The 19,160-nt window shown below is 32.2% G+C and overlaps 2 protein-coding genes across 3 annotated transcripts in view; both read right to left on the minus strand.

Annotated features, from left to right (window-relative positions):
• Positions 1-273: 273 nt before the first annotated feature.
• On the minus strand, positions 274-6,389 carry LOC122516539 (macoilin-like). Of its 2 annotated transcripts, XM_043634420.1 has the most exons (4): positions 5,214-6,389; positions 4,636-5,138; positions 1,384-1,565; positions 274-904 (listed from the first exon to the last, which is right to left on the minus strand). In XM_043634420.1, the coding sequence occupies exons 2-4, from the start codon at positions 4,841-4,843 to the stop codon at positions 554-556; spliced, it is 741 nt and encodes a 246-aa protein (XP_043490355.1). In that variant the 5' UTR covers positions 4,844-5,138; positions 5,214-6,389; the 3' UTR covers positions 274-553. The 2 variants fall into 2 exon arrangements, with proteins under 2 accessions (XP_043490355.1, XP_043490356.1); XM_043634421.1 differs by lacking the exons at positions 4,636-5,138; positions 5,214-6,389 and adding an exon at positions 2,435-4,496.
• A 5,227-nt stretch (positions 6,390-11,616) lies between these two features.
• The window catches only part of LOC122517033 (alkaline phosphatase-like), a 142,053-nt gene continuing 134,509 nt past the window's right edge, over positions 11,617-19,160 (minus strand). Inside the window, exon 9 of the mRNA XM_043635328.1 lies at positions 11,617-15,324. Coding sequence (XP_043491263.1) covers positions 14,902-15,324 — 423 coding nt within the window. The 3' untranslated portion in view covers positions 11,617-14,901. The remainder of the gene's footprint in view (positions 15,325-19,160) is intronic.

Here is a 19,160-nt window from a genome sequence, read left to right on the forward strand (position 1 = left end):
TCTCGATCGGACTATGGCAACTAAGGGACGAGCCAGATGCCGGAAGTCGAACGTGCTTCGAAGAACTTTGGATACGAGCAAAGTCTGACGGTATAATTTATTAGTACCATCATCGAGAAACAGAAAGGGAGGGAGAGAAAGAAAGAGAGGGAGAGAGGAACAAGCATAAAAGTTAGGACTACCTTGATAGTTCGTAATTACCCAAGATGATTAAAACTTTTTGATACATCGAGATTCGCTTGGTCTACTAGTTTTACTCTCTTTTTTCAGTCCTTTGACAATGTTCTTTTTTCTTTTTTTCATCTCGCATTTTTGAGGAAGAATTATTGTCACCGAGTGCCGTTTGAAAGTATGGGGATGAAAATAAGGAAAAAAAAAAAAAAGAAAGAATTGAACTAGAATAGCGAAGATAGTTATCGAAGAAAGCTTTTGGAACGAATTACTTGCGCCTCATTGCTACATTATCGCGTGCCTTTGATATCTCGAACGATTTATCAGGATCTTTTACAAAGAACATGCAAATCCGTGAACGCCTAAAAAGAGATCTAGGAGATCATTTGAGAAGACTTTTCGTGTTGGTTGTCTTCATTTTCATCGTCGTCGTCGTCATCGTCATCGTAGTTGTGGTGGTCGTTATTGTCGTTAAACGATACTCTCTCAAACGATTCAACGTTTTCGACAGGCGCTCGTTTTGTCGTTGAAGAAGTTCGATTTTTTGACGATTCGAGATAAATTGTCGCGTCATATCTAATTCAGGATCATCTCCTGGCATTAATATCGTTTCCTCGTATAATCCTACTTCATTTCTCTCCGTATCGTACTCCTTTACGTTTTCTTCACGATTTTTCATTTCTTCCAACTTTCTTTCCAATTCTTTTACTTTAACATTGTACTCCATTTTTATCTAAAAAGAAGAAGGTTCGTCGGTAAACGTATTTAGGAAATTTCAATGGTATATTTTCGACTTGAAAAATTCTTTTACTTTATTTTATGGAGAACGTGTATATATAATATATATCTCTCTTTATATATTTCTATGTGTAGTACTTGTTATATACATATATATATACACATGTATATTACATTTTATTTTTACAGAAAACGTATATGTAATATATTTCTCTTTATACATTTCTATGTGCAGTACTTGTTATATACATATATAAGTATACGTAACACACACACACACACACACACATATAATATATATACACGTTCAATCGATATTACGAATTTCGACCACGTTCTCGTGTCAAAATGTCACGAGCAATAGAGATGATCTCCCGTCAGGGAACACTGTTCTCACAGGAACCTTGTTCAACCCTTTTCCTCTTCCCCCCTTCAACCCTCTTCTCTTTCTACCATGCCATACAATTGACTTACCGAATCATTTTCTCTCTCCAATTCGGTCAGCAAGATCCGAAGAGCTCTTTCTGTCTCGAGACACGCATCGCGATTACCGACCATCTTCTTCTCTTCGACTAGTCTTCTCACGCTGTTTTCCAGTTCCAATTTATTCTCAGCCAGGCTCACGGCCTGACTTTGCAAAATGTCCCATGACTCCGCTGCGATAAGAAAAACCCCCGAGTGATGAGATATAGATGTAAGGAAAAAAAAAGAAAAATAAGAGAATTTGCTTATTGAAGGGAGCGATCGTCGTATTCGAGAAGAGAAAATTTCATCGAACAGCTTCCCTCCTTTTCACTTTTTCACTTTTCTCTATTTTTCCTTTTTTTTTCTTTTCTCTCTTTATCGATTTTTCTTCCTTGTCTTGCTTGTCTCACTCCTCATTCGTAAGATTTCAATTTATCTTCAGAAACGTTCGCTCTTACAATCAACCGTATTGCCTTTTTCATCAAGAAAGTGAAACACGTCAACGATCAAATTTTCAGTAATTACGTCGATATTACCGACCCGTCGAATTGATTCAATTTTGCTCTTTCGATGCTTCACGTTATTAACAATATTACAGTATTTCAATCAAAAGGTAACTCTTGACACCTTTGCGTTTGAACGGACATATTTTGAGAATAATTGTTAAAAGCTAACACCATTATAGGAATAGTCAACAATTTATTAATGAAAAACGATTAAATTAATGATAATCATTTTTTAACTGAAAATTTCAAATGATATATCTTTTGATACACTTTCGATAGAAACAGTGTCAACACGTCACTATCGCAATGATTCGTAAACGTTGGTTTAAGCTTTCAGCGAAATTGAGGAACTCGAATTATTTCGAGTCAGGCCTGAAAACGACAAACCACTTTTGGACTACTCGAGCTGCTCTCGAGTATTTGAATATTTTGAGTGGTTCCTATTCTCGAATGTTTAGCCGTGCTCGTGATAAAATTGTTCTCAATTGAACGCGAATAGATCAAAAAAGTTTATGATAATATTATAATAATTGAGACAGAGTTTATTTGATTACCTGTACGTTCCATTTTCATGCGAGTATTTTCCAATTCGAGGATTAGTCTTTTTTTCGTCTCTTCCGTTTGAATATTCTTTTCTTTCAACAGATCGAAATCTCGTGTAACTATGTAACACAACGTATAAAGAATGATATAATCAAATCATTTGATAATTGTTTGTATGTTGCAAGTATTGTTGTATTTGTGACAAAATTTGACCGTTGGGCTGACCCTACCAGAAACTCGAACCCAGATTTTCCGCTTTCTGACCGACTGCTCTAACCATTGAGCTACCCAGGGCCATTCGATCAAATTTCACACGAATGTATATTTTATTTAACATACAAGTACTCGATCTCACAATATATATATCGATAAAAATTATATAGGTTGTCTGTAGGTTTTTCGTACAAACGTTGCTAGTGTATTTTACGTTCAAAAATAAACAAAAAATGTTATATAAACATAGGTCATTTAAAACCTTATTCAAACTTTGTTCAAAATGTTGGCTACCTAAGCGAATACAAGTTTGACACCACTGTAGTATGCTGTTTCTGACATGACGAATTTCATGTCGATTTCAATTAATTTTTCCAACTGCATGATGAAAAAGATGATCTAGGTGGTCGAGCTACTGTTTCGTTTTGTTCAATCCTTCTTTGAGAGTAGTGTTCACTTAACAAATTTTTCACTATTTTTGCGTATGTTGGACTACCATCTAACTGCAATTATCTGTTTTGACGAAATACTAGTGGTACTTTTTGTTGTAATGGTTGAAAATTATGCGATAGAAATATTAAAAATGATTTTTATTAGTACAGGAAATTAAAACAAGAAGTTTATACGACTAAGATAGTTACACTTGATGTTATGGGTAGAACAAATTAGGAATGTAGTTGCAGGAATTAATAGAAATCGATATTAGATTCGCCATTTGATAAACAACATACTACAGCGGTATCATACTTATAGTCGCGTAAGCGGGTTACGTTTTGAACCCTACATTAAGATAGTTTTACAATTTTTGGTATAACATTTGAATAAAGCTTTTTATATAACATAATTTTTGTATTTTCGAGCGTAAAATAAGCTCAACAACATTTGTACGAAAAATTCTCAGACACCCTGTTTATTTCTACCGATTGTTTGACACACAATTCTTTTCTTTCAACAGATCTAAGTTTCTCGTAACAACGTATAGAAAATGATAGAAATAATTTGATAATCTTAATAATGTATTTAAAAATATCGGTAAATATCTATACCGAAAGCACAAGTTCCGTTAAAGTTCAGTTCTGAAAAATTCTCAGACACCCTGTTTATTTCTACCGATTGTTTGACAATTCTTTTCTTTCAACAGATCTAAGTTCCTCGTAACAACGTATAGAAAATGATATCAATAATTTGATAATCTTAATAACGTATTTAAAAATATCGGTAAATATCTATACCGATAGCACAAGTTCCGTTAAAGTTCAGTTCTGAAAAATTCTCAGACACCCTGTTTATTTCTACCGATTGTTTGACACAATTCTTTTCTTTCAACAGATCTAAGTTCTGCGTAACAACGTATAGAAAATGATATCAATAATTTGATAATCTTAATAACGTATTTAAAAATATCGGTAAATATCTATACCGATAGCAGAAGTTCCGTTAAAGTTCAGTTAAATTATTTTTCTTAGGACGAGTGGTGCACGTGCGAAGACGAAATATAAGTAGCAAGAATGTTTTATTCATCGCGAGGGAACGAGTTTTCTTTTCGCTTACAAGACCCCGGGCAGACGCGTAGCAAGTAATAAAATTTTCTTGTTTCCCTTCGCTACTTTTACTTCGTCCTTGTATTTTTCTTCTTCTTTTTCTTCTACTTCGACAAGTTTCCAAAAAATAAGGTCTGTTGAGACTGAAGGCGATCAACGATCACGGTCACTCGCTTGTTCGACGATGATCGATCGATCGAGTAGCTCGACTACTCAATAATTCGATAACTCTGTTCCCCAGTTCTGCTCTTCCTACTTTCTCCCAGGCTATTTATATATATATTATCCAGGGAAAAAGTTTTTAGAGAATGAATAACCTGACTACTTCGAAAGAAGAAGAAGAAGAAGAAGAAGAAGAAGTAGAAGAAGAAGAAGAAGAAGTAGAAGAAGAAGAAGAAGAAGAATGAAGAGAAGGAAGAAACGAAGTAAGTAACTAGGTAAATAGAAGAGAATCGTACTATTTTGGATCCTCCCTTCGAGTTGAAAATGTTCAGCTCGCAAAAGATCCAAGTCTGTTCCTTTACGCGACAATTCGGCTTCGAGCGAGTTCAGCTTCTTCTTCTCCTCGTAATTCCTCTTTATCGTCTCCCCTTTCATATCATTCTCCTGCATCATCTCGAAAGTCGTCTTAATGTCCATCTCAATGGCTGCCGCGAGTTTCCTCATCACGGCCCATTGAGTCTTCTCGTAAATATCTCCTTTTAAGAGGTCTCTGTGTGAAAAGGATCGTCAACGACGCATCCGTTCGAACTACTTGCCGGAAGTAATACCTTTCTTTAGCCACGGCAGAAATTAATTTATTCTCATGGAAGGCTCCCTTGATCGCATTTATCACTCGTAAAATAGTCTCACTCGCAATACTACAACTTTCGCAATGGTTAAGCTCGCAACTGGCTTGAACCCCTTTCGAAACGAAATCCTTTTCGTGCCAACCCTCGACCTCTGTCCTATTTTTTCTATCCTACAATCATTTCTATCGAATAATATCTAGGCGTAGTTTAGTCTTAGAATGGATCAAATAAGGTCCGGTTTTTACCGAGTCTCTTTTTGAAAGATATTCCGGTATGATCTTCAAACGATTCCATAGAAGATGCACGATGTGTGCCAGTGACACGTAATTCGGTCTTTTCACGTTCGTCGATTCTTTCGAGATCTTTTCTTCTTCTTTTTCTTCTTCTTCTTCTATGAGAGGATACTCGTCTATGAAATCCAAGATAAGACGTAGAACGAAGTGGATCCTGTTGTGAAATAATAGAAAACATCGAACGTGTATATTTTCTATATCGATTTTGTGGAACTCTAAAAAATAAGATATTTTTGTAGTTTTTATTTTACGCATGACAACATTTTCCTGAATCAATATATTGAAAGAAAAAAAATACTTTTTATTTTAATACTACAATTTAATATCGTTCGACCGTTTGGTCTTGGTAAAGTTGTTCCGCCAATAACAAACTGTTTGGACCCCAACTTTTTAATATATACGCTTCGGTATAGTCTAGTATACGATAAGTAGAGTAAAGTAGTACGATTTAGGTCACACATATGTATACGCGTGTGTATACACACACACACATAAACATATCACAGAATATATATCGAGTATCGGTTTTCGAATATCGGCAAGCGTTTTATTCCGTTGCAGTTAGCGAGCAAGGAAGAAAGCTTTTATAATAAAATATTGCAAGCACGTTTTTCCGTAATTATTTACAAATAATTATCTGGATAATGAAATGAAGGATTGGAATTTATCGTTCGAAAAATAATCAATTTCAAATTTGAAGAAACACGCGTGCTATTTTATAACGAAATTTCTTGATTTTTGGATTCAAATCTTTTACTCGTATTATTGAATTAAAATTACAATTTAATTAAAGCGTGTTGTATAATTTGGAATATTTTCAAAATGTTTATCTTCGTGAATGTTGTATAATCGGATTTAAACTGTTTGTTTGTGCATATGTGTACATGATGGACGTTCGATAAATGAAATGTCGTCGTCGATCAGTTCTTTGGAAATGCTTCGAGGTTAACTCTAAGATTACGTAGTAAAACAAATGGTATTTTGTTTAAGAAAATTATGCTGAGTGAGACATGACTTTGATTTCTCAACCAAGATTATATATGTATATTCATTTTACAGATCTTTAAAGATAGTATTACTTTTGTCTGAAACCTTTTGTTGAAAAATGTTTTGTTTTTGAGATATTTTATCGTTCTTGTATTTTTGGAACATCCTATATAAACTACCGTTCAAAAGTATTTGGCTACCCGTATTTATAATGATAATTTAGAAACAAATTGTAACCTTGGAAAAATTATTAATCAAAGTAGTTACCATTTTCTATTTGTATAAATTGCAATTTTAGTCAAATTAAAATATATTCGTAAATTTCAAGATGTTTAAAGGATTTCGAGATCAAGGGGAAATAAAATGAAAGAAAAATAGAAACAATTATTATGAAAATACTGTATATAGTGTGAGCAAAGTAAAACAAATTCGATAAACTAAACTTAACGCCACACATTTTCCAGATTAATATGTATTGTTCCTTACTTTACTCAATATCATTCAACAACATCAGATTAAATTTCTAATTGATCAATTATTTGGAAGTAATTGATTAAAAATTGTTGTTCATTCACGCGCAAAGTATATGTTTAAATAAAATAAATAAATTAATATTGATAATAAAGTTATTAATTGTATAACAAAATAAAACAGTTATTCTTATAACAGCTTAAACCTGTTTTATATTTGATGATTATATTCATCATCGTTTCATTTTAGGAAAACACTTAATAAAGATCGGAACAATTAACTGGTTACAAAACATTTGAAAACCTTATAAATTTGTTTTAAATAATAAATATGAACATACATATAGACATAAAAAGAAAATTTCAAACCATCATACAGATTAATATTAAAATTCCGTTAATTAAAGTAAATCAATGATTTTTCTTTCATAAGAAATAATTTTATTCATTCGAAGTCTTGAAATATTACTTTTTTCCATGATGGTTAAATACTTTTGAGCGTTAGTTTGTATATATATGTATAAATATTGTATAGATATATGCGTTCATACGTGCATAATACAGGCGTCGTAAAAGTGCCAAAGAAACGATCTTAACGGCGGTCGAAGCGTATCTGTTTTTGACATAAACTCGTGAAAATGGAAGCGTCAGATGATGATAGCCGAAGAAGGGCGATAGAATTTGTGAAAGTCAAAAAATACAAGCGACCTGTCGTAAGCCAGTTCCAAGAGAAGAATGTACAATTCCCTAGCGGTGCCATCGTGTTTTTCTAAAATTTCCATAAGATGTACATTTTTTGCGAGTTTCGTTGGAAATTTCCATGAAGGATGTTCGATGGAATCTGTTAGACAACTCGAACGTATCTCCTCAGTGACGCGGTTTACCTCTCTAACGTCACCGATAATCGACATCACTAGCGACCTATTTAACTTTGGCATTGCGATTAGCAACTGTGTTTCCTAACTGTCAAACTCCTATCAGTTTCGAGAAAATCGAGAATATTCATAGCGTAACTTACTTCAAACTATATATATATTTTTCTTCATTTTGTTTTCTTCCTTCTTCTTCTATTTCTTCCCCTTCCTTCACCCCTTCCTCTCCTCATCATCCTTTTCTTCCTCCTCCATGTTGTTCTTTCGATCGATCCGACGAAAATCAGCGATTTTCAGACAAAGCGTCGTGCCAACTGCCGATCGTTACACGATTTGCATAATGCGAATTGTCCAGCAATACGTATCAGGGAATATCGTTTCCGAATTCTACGAAAACTATGGGAACGTTTAATCGACTCTAGGGAGATTCAATTTCGAATATCTACTACAAGTGTCGTGATTGATGTTTAGTTTCTAATTGATGTTTTCATTTGATTATATCGTGTAATTGCTTATGGTATTCACATGAACGTGTTTCTCTGTTGGGAGATTCTATTGCTTCTAATTACGAGAGAACTAGTTTGAATAGTTTAAATAGTTTTGGTATTAAGTACGTTAATGATGTATATAGTTGAGATAAGAAATTTCATAACTATTTATGACACGTATATAGTGCTTGGGAAATATAATATGATTATCAAAATATTGTAATGTTAGTATACATTGTGCATTATTATAGATTATTAAAATAAAAGTTTAGATAAAAAGAGTAAAGTAAAGGTACGTAACGAGTAGATGTAAAAATAGAGTTTCCTTAAACAAAAGTTTGGATGTATACTGTATATGGATGCTTGAAGATATAACGTGAATAATAAAACTTTCTAATATTGGTATCTATTGGACTATTAATACAAAAATCTTGAAAAAATGACAATAAGACCTAATAATGTGTATACAGTCAAGCAAAATAGTTTTGTAAGCAGCAATTTGACCACCCTTGTTCTAATTACAAAGTTACAAATTAATAGACACAACGAACATATCTTATTATCAAACTGTAAATGATTAAATTTTCGAAATTTATCATCGATTAGCAGTTTCTTTTAAAAATCTGTATAAATTAGAATTCATTAAATAACACCACTCATATTCGCTGTAATTATAATTGTTTGTCATAAATTTTGTATTAATCTCTTACCTCTACCATACTGTATTATGTAAAAGGTTAGTCGGGGTAAGAGGAATCAAGTTGCATATGAGAAAGGTGTATAAAGCTAGAAATCATTGAAATTTATATCCTAGACGGTCAGTTCCTGTTATAAGCAGAAAATCTTGAAATTCAAAGCTTGGATTTCGGACGAGCCTTAAATCGTTTCATCTTCAACTGCTGCCTTTCAAGGGGGTACGACAGTTCGTAATAGTGCTAAGCAGCTACGCCAACTTTCGAGACTGTCCTCATCGTTTATCGACTGTGCGATAACCCAAATTACTTGCTGCTTCTGGAATATAACTTTGTACCGGAAGAAGCAAGTCTCCTTGTCGAGTAGAAAAGCCATCTTCAACTAAAACTTGAGAACGAACTATGTGAAGAGTGTTTCTATCTTATTCCATGAAATCTATTTATGTACATATTCATGTAGGTAGTTTTCGTATCGTTTTCTTTACGAAATAGTTTAAATTATACAAGTTTGATACACTTTGTTTGTACACATTTGAGCACAAATTTTATTTTAACATTTACTAATATATATATATATATATATATATTTTACGAAGGAATTCTTTTAAATGATACAAAATTATTTTCTGACGAAGCCAACAAATAAATATATATATATATATATAGGTTTTCTGCGATACTACAAATTAATAATGGTTTTAAATCGAACGAGAATTTTTATGTCATCAATTTAAACTATATTAACGGGAAATTTTATTTCCATAAAAGGTTTCTCGAAAAAAGGTTCGTTCGTATTTTTTTCAAACGCAACTGTGTAACGTTCGAAAATAATATTGCGAAAACTTAAAAGAGAAAATTGTTAATTGTTTAAAACATTTTATAAATGAAACGAATTTATTAATATATGTCTGACCAGTTGGAAAAATGTTTCGGGGAAAAATGCGTTTAAAGTTTTACAGTCATTTGCAAGCGACCGTAGATAATTCGATAACAGCTTTTAAAAGTTCATGAATAGTTTGAGTTTCGATATAATAATTAAGGAACATATTTTCGAAATATATTATTTTACATTGAAATAATGTAAAAACGAAATATTATGTCAATTTATTGAAACTGTCACAATTATATTTTGTTCCGTTTTAAACGTATCAAGTGTGATCTGTTTTTGAAGAGGACACGAGGAAAAAAATTAATAGAAATTTTTGTCATCATTTTCTTTTGTTACGAAACAATAGCTTACAGACGATGTCTATCGGTGGATTGCATTCTTATATAATTCTTATTTTTACTTTATTTATTTACAGAAATATATTATATTATATATATGTATAGAATCGGCGGAGTTCGTAATTCCCGTTTCGTAAATTTTTGGTCTCGCAACTTTATCGTCTTTGATTAGGGACGAGTAAAGCTTACAATAACGAGTAATAACTGTGAAAATGAACCGCAATTTGATATCGGTTTCACAATTACACATCCATCAAAAGAGTAACGTTACCCTAGGCCACTATTCGTATCGTTTAGTATAAAGTATGTAAAATACATTATGTTCAAATGCGCTTTCTGATCGTTCTGTAAACTTTCATAGAACGTATTTACGTACGTATGTGTAAGTACGTATGTGTATTATAGTACGTAGAACATTTGGACTCTTGACGGTAAATTAAATGAATTTTAAGAAAGTTTTGGGTAAACGTATTTCACTTCACTCGTAAAATCGTTCGCTTTAATGTTAATCGAGTCTCATTGATGGAGCACACGCTACCGATAAGCGTGCAAACTTTCGTCGTAACTGAGAAGCATTCGAGAGTAATGTAAGTACGTATGTATATACGTATATTCTATGCCATATATACAGTACATATATACAGTATATATATATATGTATATTTTAATATACGTAAAATAGAATGAATAACAAATTTTTTAAAAGGACATAAAAATGACTGCGCAATTTGAATAGTGGAAATATCATTGGTAATGTCACATTGTTTAATTGTTAGCCAGTAATTTCATAACTCGTACATACATATATACACGTAAAAACGTACGTAAATACGTTCATGTAGACGCAAGATGAGCGATGATATTTCACGCTTAAAAACAATTTACATATATTCATAAAAATGGCCATTAAGATAATTTTGAACATAGCATGTGTAATATTCCACGCAATGTTGTGTCGGTGTAAAATAATATATTCCGTCAGGAAAAAAAAAATAAAATTAGTGATAGCAAAAATCAGAGGTGGTCTCCCTCCGACAGTGTGGTTCTGTGAAAAATAAATAAAGTGAATCAAAGAGAGAGAGAGAGAGAGAGAGAGAAATGATTAAAAAAAACCGAACGCATGTGTTTTTAAAAATCTCTTGACAGGTGTACACGTCGAATAAATATTCTATATTCCGCTTTTTACCTTCGGTAAATTGTATACAGCGACATTAAATAGTTTACAAAATATTTTCTGCCATGAAACGCGTATTTGTTATATTTCATGATATTCTGAATTTTTTGTTTAGAATCCTCGAAAGAACGAAAAACTCGTTTGCAAATGAGCACCGTATAAACAACGAGATAATGATCTTCGTTCTCATGATACGATTACGACTCGCAAAGTTTCTGAATGAGTCTAATTCCCCGAACGAAGTACAATGAGAGTAATCTTTTTTCTTTTTTCAAATAATCCGTTCCAAAATGGAACGGTAAAATAATTGAGGTTATGAGACCGAAAAAAAAGAAAAGTTAAGTACGAGGCTTATTGGTAAATGACTACGTCGAGTGGTATGAGACACATCGAAACAAACAACGTGTTAACGAACTTTTGTCAAAGTAGTCAAGTATTTTCTTTCTTGTGTTGTTTTTTCATTGTTCTAACGTACGCGAACTTTCATTCCCAACGTAACAATCGCGAGAACCGCGACAAAGGGTTAACTTTTTCAGGATTCTTTTTCAGCTAACATGTCTGAATAATTTCGCTTCGCTACGAGAAATAACAAGGATTTTTTGACTTCGGACTAGACTTGACCTGTTCTCCTGTACTCGCGTCTCAAATTTGAACGTTATAATTTATTTTTACTTTATTTCTTTTCCCTTTTTTTACGTTAGATAATAATCGAAATATTCGCGGTGACAAATAAAAGTAGACTTTTTTTTAAATTTTCGACTCTGACAGCTTGACGAACAGATCATCGAATGCTTCTTACTCTTTCTTTCTAATTATTGTACACTTAACTCGTTATTTATAATTAATTTCGGATAAAAAGATGAATCATTTAAAACTCGTTTAACGTTGGTCGACAATTTTTATACAGTTTTCATGCAAATAACCGCGTACATTTAACGTTTATGATGAATGTTTTAATTCCTTTCGATGAGAAGAAATAAAAAGAGAAAGAAAATAAAAAAAAGCAAAAGAAAAATAGAAGAAGAAGAGGAAATCGCGAGTAAAAAATTGGTGAGAAATTTTGTCCACTTATTTCTTCTACTAGGCCAAGAAAAAATATTTTATTTTTACTTTCTTGCAATTTCCCGTGCTCCGTTTCCTGCCCTTTTCTATAAATTATTCGGCAATGATATCGCACGGAATCTAACGTTCGATCAAAGAAACCCCAACTCTCTCGTTCATTCCTTTTCCCTCACTCATACTTCTGTTGGATTCGTGCCTCGGAATTTCAGTTTCCAGGGATAAGATAAGACAGCAGCATGGTGGCAGATTCTGCGCATTATCGGCTTTTCGTATCTCACATCTAATGCATTTTGAATTTTTAAGCATAAACATTGCCCATTGGGATTACGAATATCGTTTCTACATAATCGAATCTCGTATGAGAGATAAAGCTTCGATTTTTATTCCCCGAGATCGGGTTTCTTCATTTTGATCTTTCTCCGACTTCTTTTTCATTTACTTTTTTAATTCGTGACGAGTAGTCTCGTTGCTATTAAAGTAAACAAACGTTCGAGTTACGTCATTTCATACATTCCTTTTTAATTTTGAAAAAATCGATACTTTGTTTTTGCATATATTGATTGTACCTACTTTAAAAGAATATAATGTAAATGTAATGTAAATTTGTATTAGACAGAAATGATAGTAATAGGTACATGATAAGTAATACTAAAAAAAATATCAAACATTTAAATGAAGTAACAAATTACGATAGTTTAACTTCGAAAATGAACTATATTTTTAATTGTTGACGTAATAGTTTTTATTCAAATTAAAACCATAGCGTTAATCATACATAGTAAGAATGTAATCGTATTTTTCCTTTGAAACATGTAATATTACAGAAATCATTTACACGAGAAGTATGGAGTTTTCCAAAAGGCATCACATTGAAGGTAACTATTTTCGTTTTAAACAATTTTGTCCTTTTTTTTTTAAATTAGTTTCTATTAAATAAAAGTGTAATAACAAAGAACATAAAAATTCTAAATTATAACTCATCGAAAAAAAATATTCCAAAAATATTCTCTTTTTGAGCACTTGTGATCAGAGCACCTCTTAAAAAAGGAAAAGAAGTAAAAGCAAAAGAATTCTTTGCTATAGGCTTGCCAAAGTAAAAGCATGGTAGTTAACGAAGTCAAAAAGGAAAGATTACACGTAGAGAATATATATAATATATAATATATTTATTAAAAATGAGTAAATTTAGTAAAATTTGTATCGAAATTTGAAAGTTCATGTTAATGAGATAACTCGATCGTATCATAATATCAATAAATATTGAAAAGAAACAAGTAGAAAAACTCGGTGAACGTTAATGATCACTCATTTAATGCTTCTGTCGAAACTGGATGCTCATAAATTTAAATTTGAGTGTTCGGTGAAGAGGCTTTTAACGGAACGTCAATAATTCAATAGACTTGTTTTCATTATTTTTACCAGTTTCATTTCGTACCAATCTTCTTCTTCTTCTTCTCTTTTTCACTCGACCCTGTTTTATATTTCTTTAATTTTTTTCAATTTATATATCGAGTACAACTTAACCTTTACACAGTTACTCTTCGTAGGTTGTCGTTGTCCTTCAAAGTTAAAAGATACGTCTAATCACGAAGATTATTGATCGTGATTATTACCTGTACTTTTATTGTATTATAACTCTGGACAGATCTCTCGAGATCATTTACTTTTTTTTCATTTCTTTTTACGTATTTCTTTTTTCACGTCATATAAGCGAAGACTACGAGTCGATAAAATTTTTGTTTAACCCTTTAATGCATTACTCAGTTATGCTGAAATTTTAAATGAACGTAATATTATCATTCGAGCTCTTAAACAATTATGAAAATGAAAATAATGGAGATATTTTATTATCTCATCGTTTATTTTTACCAAATTTAACGAGAAAATTAAATTGTTTTACGTATATAGATATGTTAAATTGCGCGTTAAGTTATATTAAATATTAATATATGATAATTCTCTTTGCTACCACATGTATTTAAGGGTTAATAATATTTTGCAGATGAAAGCTCGATCTATGAAATTCTATCCAGAGCTGAACGCACACGATACACAAATTACTCTCAATTACATTCCTTTTTAATAACGATTAAACATTCGCAACAAGTCCAACTCATGTCCTTATATCTTCCTATTATTAATATTATTATACACAACATTATCTCATCTCGACACGATGAGAGAATTAACTCTATTAAATAGAATTTCCCTAACGAAACCTTGAAATGTATAATACATCAGCGTCATCGTTTTCCCCATGATCGAGCCATATTTCCAGCCGAAGAAAATGAATATCGTAATGTAAGAAAGAAGCGGAGATTAGGTTCGACGAACTCGATTCGTTATTTATCAAGTTTTCTCCCTTCTATCAGGCTTTCACCCCTTGAAGAGTCACGCTCTCGTGGTCAGTAGGTAGTGTCTCTTGGAATGGGCACGATCAAAGGAGATTATACGCAGACTAGATCGAGGCTGCTCTTGTTCGTCCGATGGGACATGAAAGCCTGTTAGGGTTGAAAGAGAGCCAACAGGCAAGTAGGCAGGCAGGCAGGCAGGCGAGTAGGATGATAGAGTGATGGTGGTGGTGTTGGTGGTGGTAGTGGTGGTGGTGGTAGTGGCGATGGTGGTGGTGATAGAAGGGTGAGTAAAGCGAATACCAGTAGCAAGCAGGTTAGTCGATAGAAAGGGGTAGGTGGAAAACTCGTTGGAGGTTCACAACGAGGCAGGGTAAGAGGAGAGCAAAGAGAAGATCGTCGAGGGGTTGTCGGGGTTTGCTAGGTGGTCGGGAAGCGACGGATTTCGTGCTAGGATTTCGTGCCTGATCGTTCATCACGTCGCTCGATATCGCTGCACTGTTCGGTTCCGCCGAAGGACAGCTTATCGGTGCGTTCATCGTGTCGTTGCTACCGATGCTACTATCGTCTCGAGAGCAACGACTTGCCTGATGGGCTAAGCAGGCAGCGTACGAGATCGCGTGTGGTATGTAGCTTTGGTCAATGCTGCCTGAGAAGAGGATGCTCGCAAGTGGACCAATCGCAAACACTGGCACGTCTTCGCCTCCATGTGTCGCCCAAGCACGTGGAACGCCTGCTGTCTAAAAAGAAAACACACAAATTTCTCTCTTAAAGTAACATTGAAAATAATTCAACGTTCTTCAATTTTTAGAAAATTTATACGAAAATATTCGATATTAACCCTTTGCACTCGAGAGGCCTTTTTTCGCTTGCGCGAACCAGCAACTCGTGACGATTTCGGCCAAATTAAGTAGACATTTTACGGGTACTTTAAAAACATTTATAAACAAACAAGCGTATAGAAATAATACAATTTTTGATAAATACTACACTCTGTAATTAGTTTTGGTGTAATATTTAATGAAACAATAGCCAAGATGCATTCTTGGTTTATCAGGGCACAGGTATCAGGTATCACAGTAATACGAAATTTTCCGTTTACCTCAAGCCGTGTTACGGTCAGAGCAAACCTTGCAGTCCCTTTTTTGTCGTTTTGCTAAGTCCCTTAATTTAAGATTTCAAATAACTCGGGCGCTGCAGCAGCGCTGCTCGAATTCACAATTGAAATCAGCCGGGCGCCGTATCGGCGCCGCTCGAGCGCAAATGGTTAATATTGATAATACGTTTTTTCATATCTTTGCTTTTGATTATTTTTTCCAGTGATACTTACGTATATCCATTGTTGAGTATATTGGAAACAATAAGTAATAACGATCAATAATAATAATTTAATAAGAATAATAATATATGATGATGATAATAACGATGATAGAAATTATTTCATTTTTATCAATTTGGTAATGAATTTACAAAACCAAAAGAAAACCCTATTTAATATCAATTTTATTTCGATAAATAAATATAATAGTAATTAATTTCAAAATTTCATCAAGTTTATTCAATTAAATTTAATCATCAGGTTAATGAAGCGTATCGTATTGAATATCATAATGGTTTTAGCTATTATGACGACGTACGTTTTATACCCAATAGATTAACTACTTACATTTAACATGTTTTTGTTAGTTTATTATCATCTACAATTATCTTGACAAATAGCAAGATAAAATCTTTATCTTGAAAAGTGGCAGATCGTTACTATTAATCCACCAACTGATTTGTTTCAGTTGTAAAATTACAACCGTTCAAGTAAAGTAGTTAGCCCAGAATTCAAATGCAAGCAATCAATTAACATATACCACCAATCGTCAAGTTGCCACCATTATAATTCAGTGAAATTGGATAAAACGCTCGGAATATCTTTTCTGTGCCAAGAAATCGAATAGGTAAACCATTGCTACGATCTCTCTCCCTCTCTCTCTCTCTCTTTCATTTTATCTTCGGTTGTTATTTCTCAACGTTGCGTTCTCAGAGACAAAGAAAAAGGAAAAATGAATGTGGCTGTATTTCAAGCAAAGCTTCTCTGCCTGAAGGAAATGGTAGATCATAATCTTAACGCACCAAGGTAGCCATTTTTATAGAACTTAAATCTCGGACGTGTGTATAAATTTTTCATCGAATTCAAAGTATTAGAGGTATGAATAGGAATGGCTAATAATTTGTTAACTTTATGATGACAATAATTTTGTTTGCAAGTTATGATCTTTGATTTAAATCTAAATATATTAAATAAAATTTAATAATATTAAATAAAAAATAAAGTGTCTGTATATATATATAAATAATAATAGTATTGTGCTGAAAAATAACAGTAAACATTTATTGCTCTTGCCTTTCGATTATTTATTGCAAATGGAGGATTTTTATTATTTTATTATTTTTTACAATAGACAATCAAAAATCTATGATTTTAATTTTAATCTCCGTAGCGCGTTGAGCTCGGTTGCGAGTTGGGATCGCGATATTAAATAATATAAATACAAAAAAAAAAGGGAATAAAATAAAAGTGATAGGTATACACGTATCAATAGTGGTTCTAGCTAAAATGTAGTTTCAAGAAACATTCGCGAATCTAATTCATAATTTTTTATTTAAATTTTATTTAAATTTATTAAATTTAAATTAATTTTATTTTATTAAATAATTGTAATAATTAGTAGGATGGATAAGCCTTGTGGTCGTCACTTATTTTCTCAAATCGTGGAATTGAGCTGGCCACAGCTTTATTTTATTCACTACATTGATCTTTGTGTTATACTTATTGTTAAATTTTATCACAGCAATTACTATAAATTCAGCTTCGCACAAATGAGAAATCCCAAATGGAATGAAAATGATGAAAAATGTATAATATTTCGTGGCATTCCTGTGAGAGCTTTTCGGAGATACTTTGGGCACCACTGGTCTATATTATTGACCCTCTAATGTGAGTATCAAAGAAATTTCTCACTCCGCTCATAATCAAATATGGGCGTGCTTACGCGTGAGCGTACTAAAAATAGGATAACAAGAAAAGTAAAGCAAATATTTTATTCTCTTCTCTTTCTTTTTCTTCCTTTTGTTTCAAATAATTCCTAATTTATCTTTTTACCTATTAATGTTTATAAAGTTATTTTTTATAACCAAAAATATTAATAATACTTAAATTCTCGCATAGTCGGTCTTCATATACGGCATTGGTTTTTGATATAAGTGATAGAGAAGAAAACACACGGACAAACTAACACTAACTAATCAGTAACGAACTTCAATTTGATTGGTTATACTCTCACTATCACTCACACGTAGATTCCTGAAGACTTTAATACTCATGTCTAAGGGGGTTAAATACATATTTCTTAAATAAATATTTGTGTGGTGAATATACCGTTTTGAAGTGCGAGAAAGCGATACAGCTATGCAGTCTCGACTTTGAGAAACATAAAGAGGTTAAAAAAATAATGAGATAAAATTTAAATAATTTTTTAATTTTAGACATTGTAATTAGAGAGTAGCGTAGCGAACTTCGTAATGTGCGAGATAATATTCGTCGAATTTTATATTATTTTCTTAGTGTTGAAGTTATTAATGTAAAAGGTAAAAATAAATGATTTTAATATTAAATATTGTAATAACTTGAATTTCATATTTCATATAGAAGTCTAGCGGTAGATAATTCTATTACAAGAAATAAAAACTTATTTAATTATAAAAGAAATTATTTTAGACGTTCTACGAAAAACCGAAATATAAGTAATTGTAAAATAAAATTTTTTAATGCTTTCAGCCCCTCTTTACCGTGCAATGCTCGATTTTCTCAGTACAAACATAATTATATGCTTTAATAGATTCCTAACCTACAAATCCAAATAGCGAGCGTTGTATTATGCAATACCATGTATATAACATTATTGTATTATTTTATTATTAATATTTCATTAGTATTATTCAGCGTAATCGTTTATAATACGCGTGTAGTTCTTATAAATTCTTAACAAAATAATTTGATAAAGATGAAAATTTGTGTCGAAGTTATACAAAGAGCTAATTAGAATAATTCAACTAGACTCTACTGTCAAAATGTGATAAACGATGTAAGCCAATATAGTTCAATTAAATTTTCATTGACGAATTGTTAAAGGACTTCGTATTTGAATTCAATGCATTTAACGTGAAAATATTATTCTCGTTTTACACGCTTTTAGAAATGGAACGTTATATTACGCATTGTATTAAGTAATAAGTAGAGAAAAAATTCTAGCTAACTAGTTAAGCTATTGTTAAGTTATTTAAAATTATTTGAAATTTAAGTTATATAAATTTTATAAAATATTCTTGAAAATTGTGTCGACTCTCGTATCTATTACGTAATAAAAAGAATATCGTTTGATTTCAGTAGCCTTGAAAAAATTATTAGCCAAAATAAAAATCTTGAAAGTTTCATTATTCGACGCAAATACTTATTTATTATAGTCAGTCACTCGAGAAATAACAATGATTTCTCGAGAAGTGCAAAATTTAAATATTTGGCTTTATT

Source organism: Polistes fuscatus, unplaced genomic scaffold, assembly GCF_010416935.1.
Source record: "Polistes fuscatus isolate 324 unplaced genomic scaffold, CU_Pfus_HIC Scaffold2, whole genome shotgun sequence".
In the NCBI taxonomy this organism is placed as follows: Eukaryota; Metazoa; Arthropoda; class Insecta; order Hymenoptera; family Vespidae; genus Polistes; species Polistes fuscatus.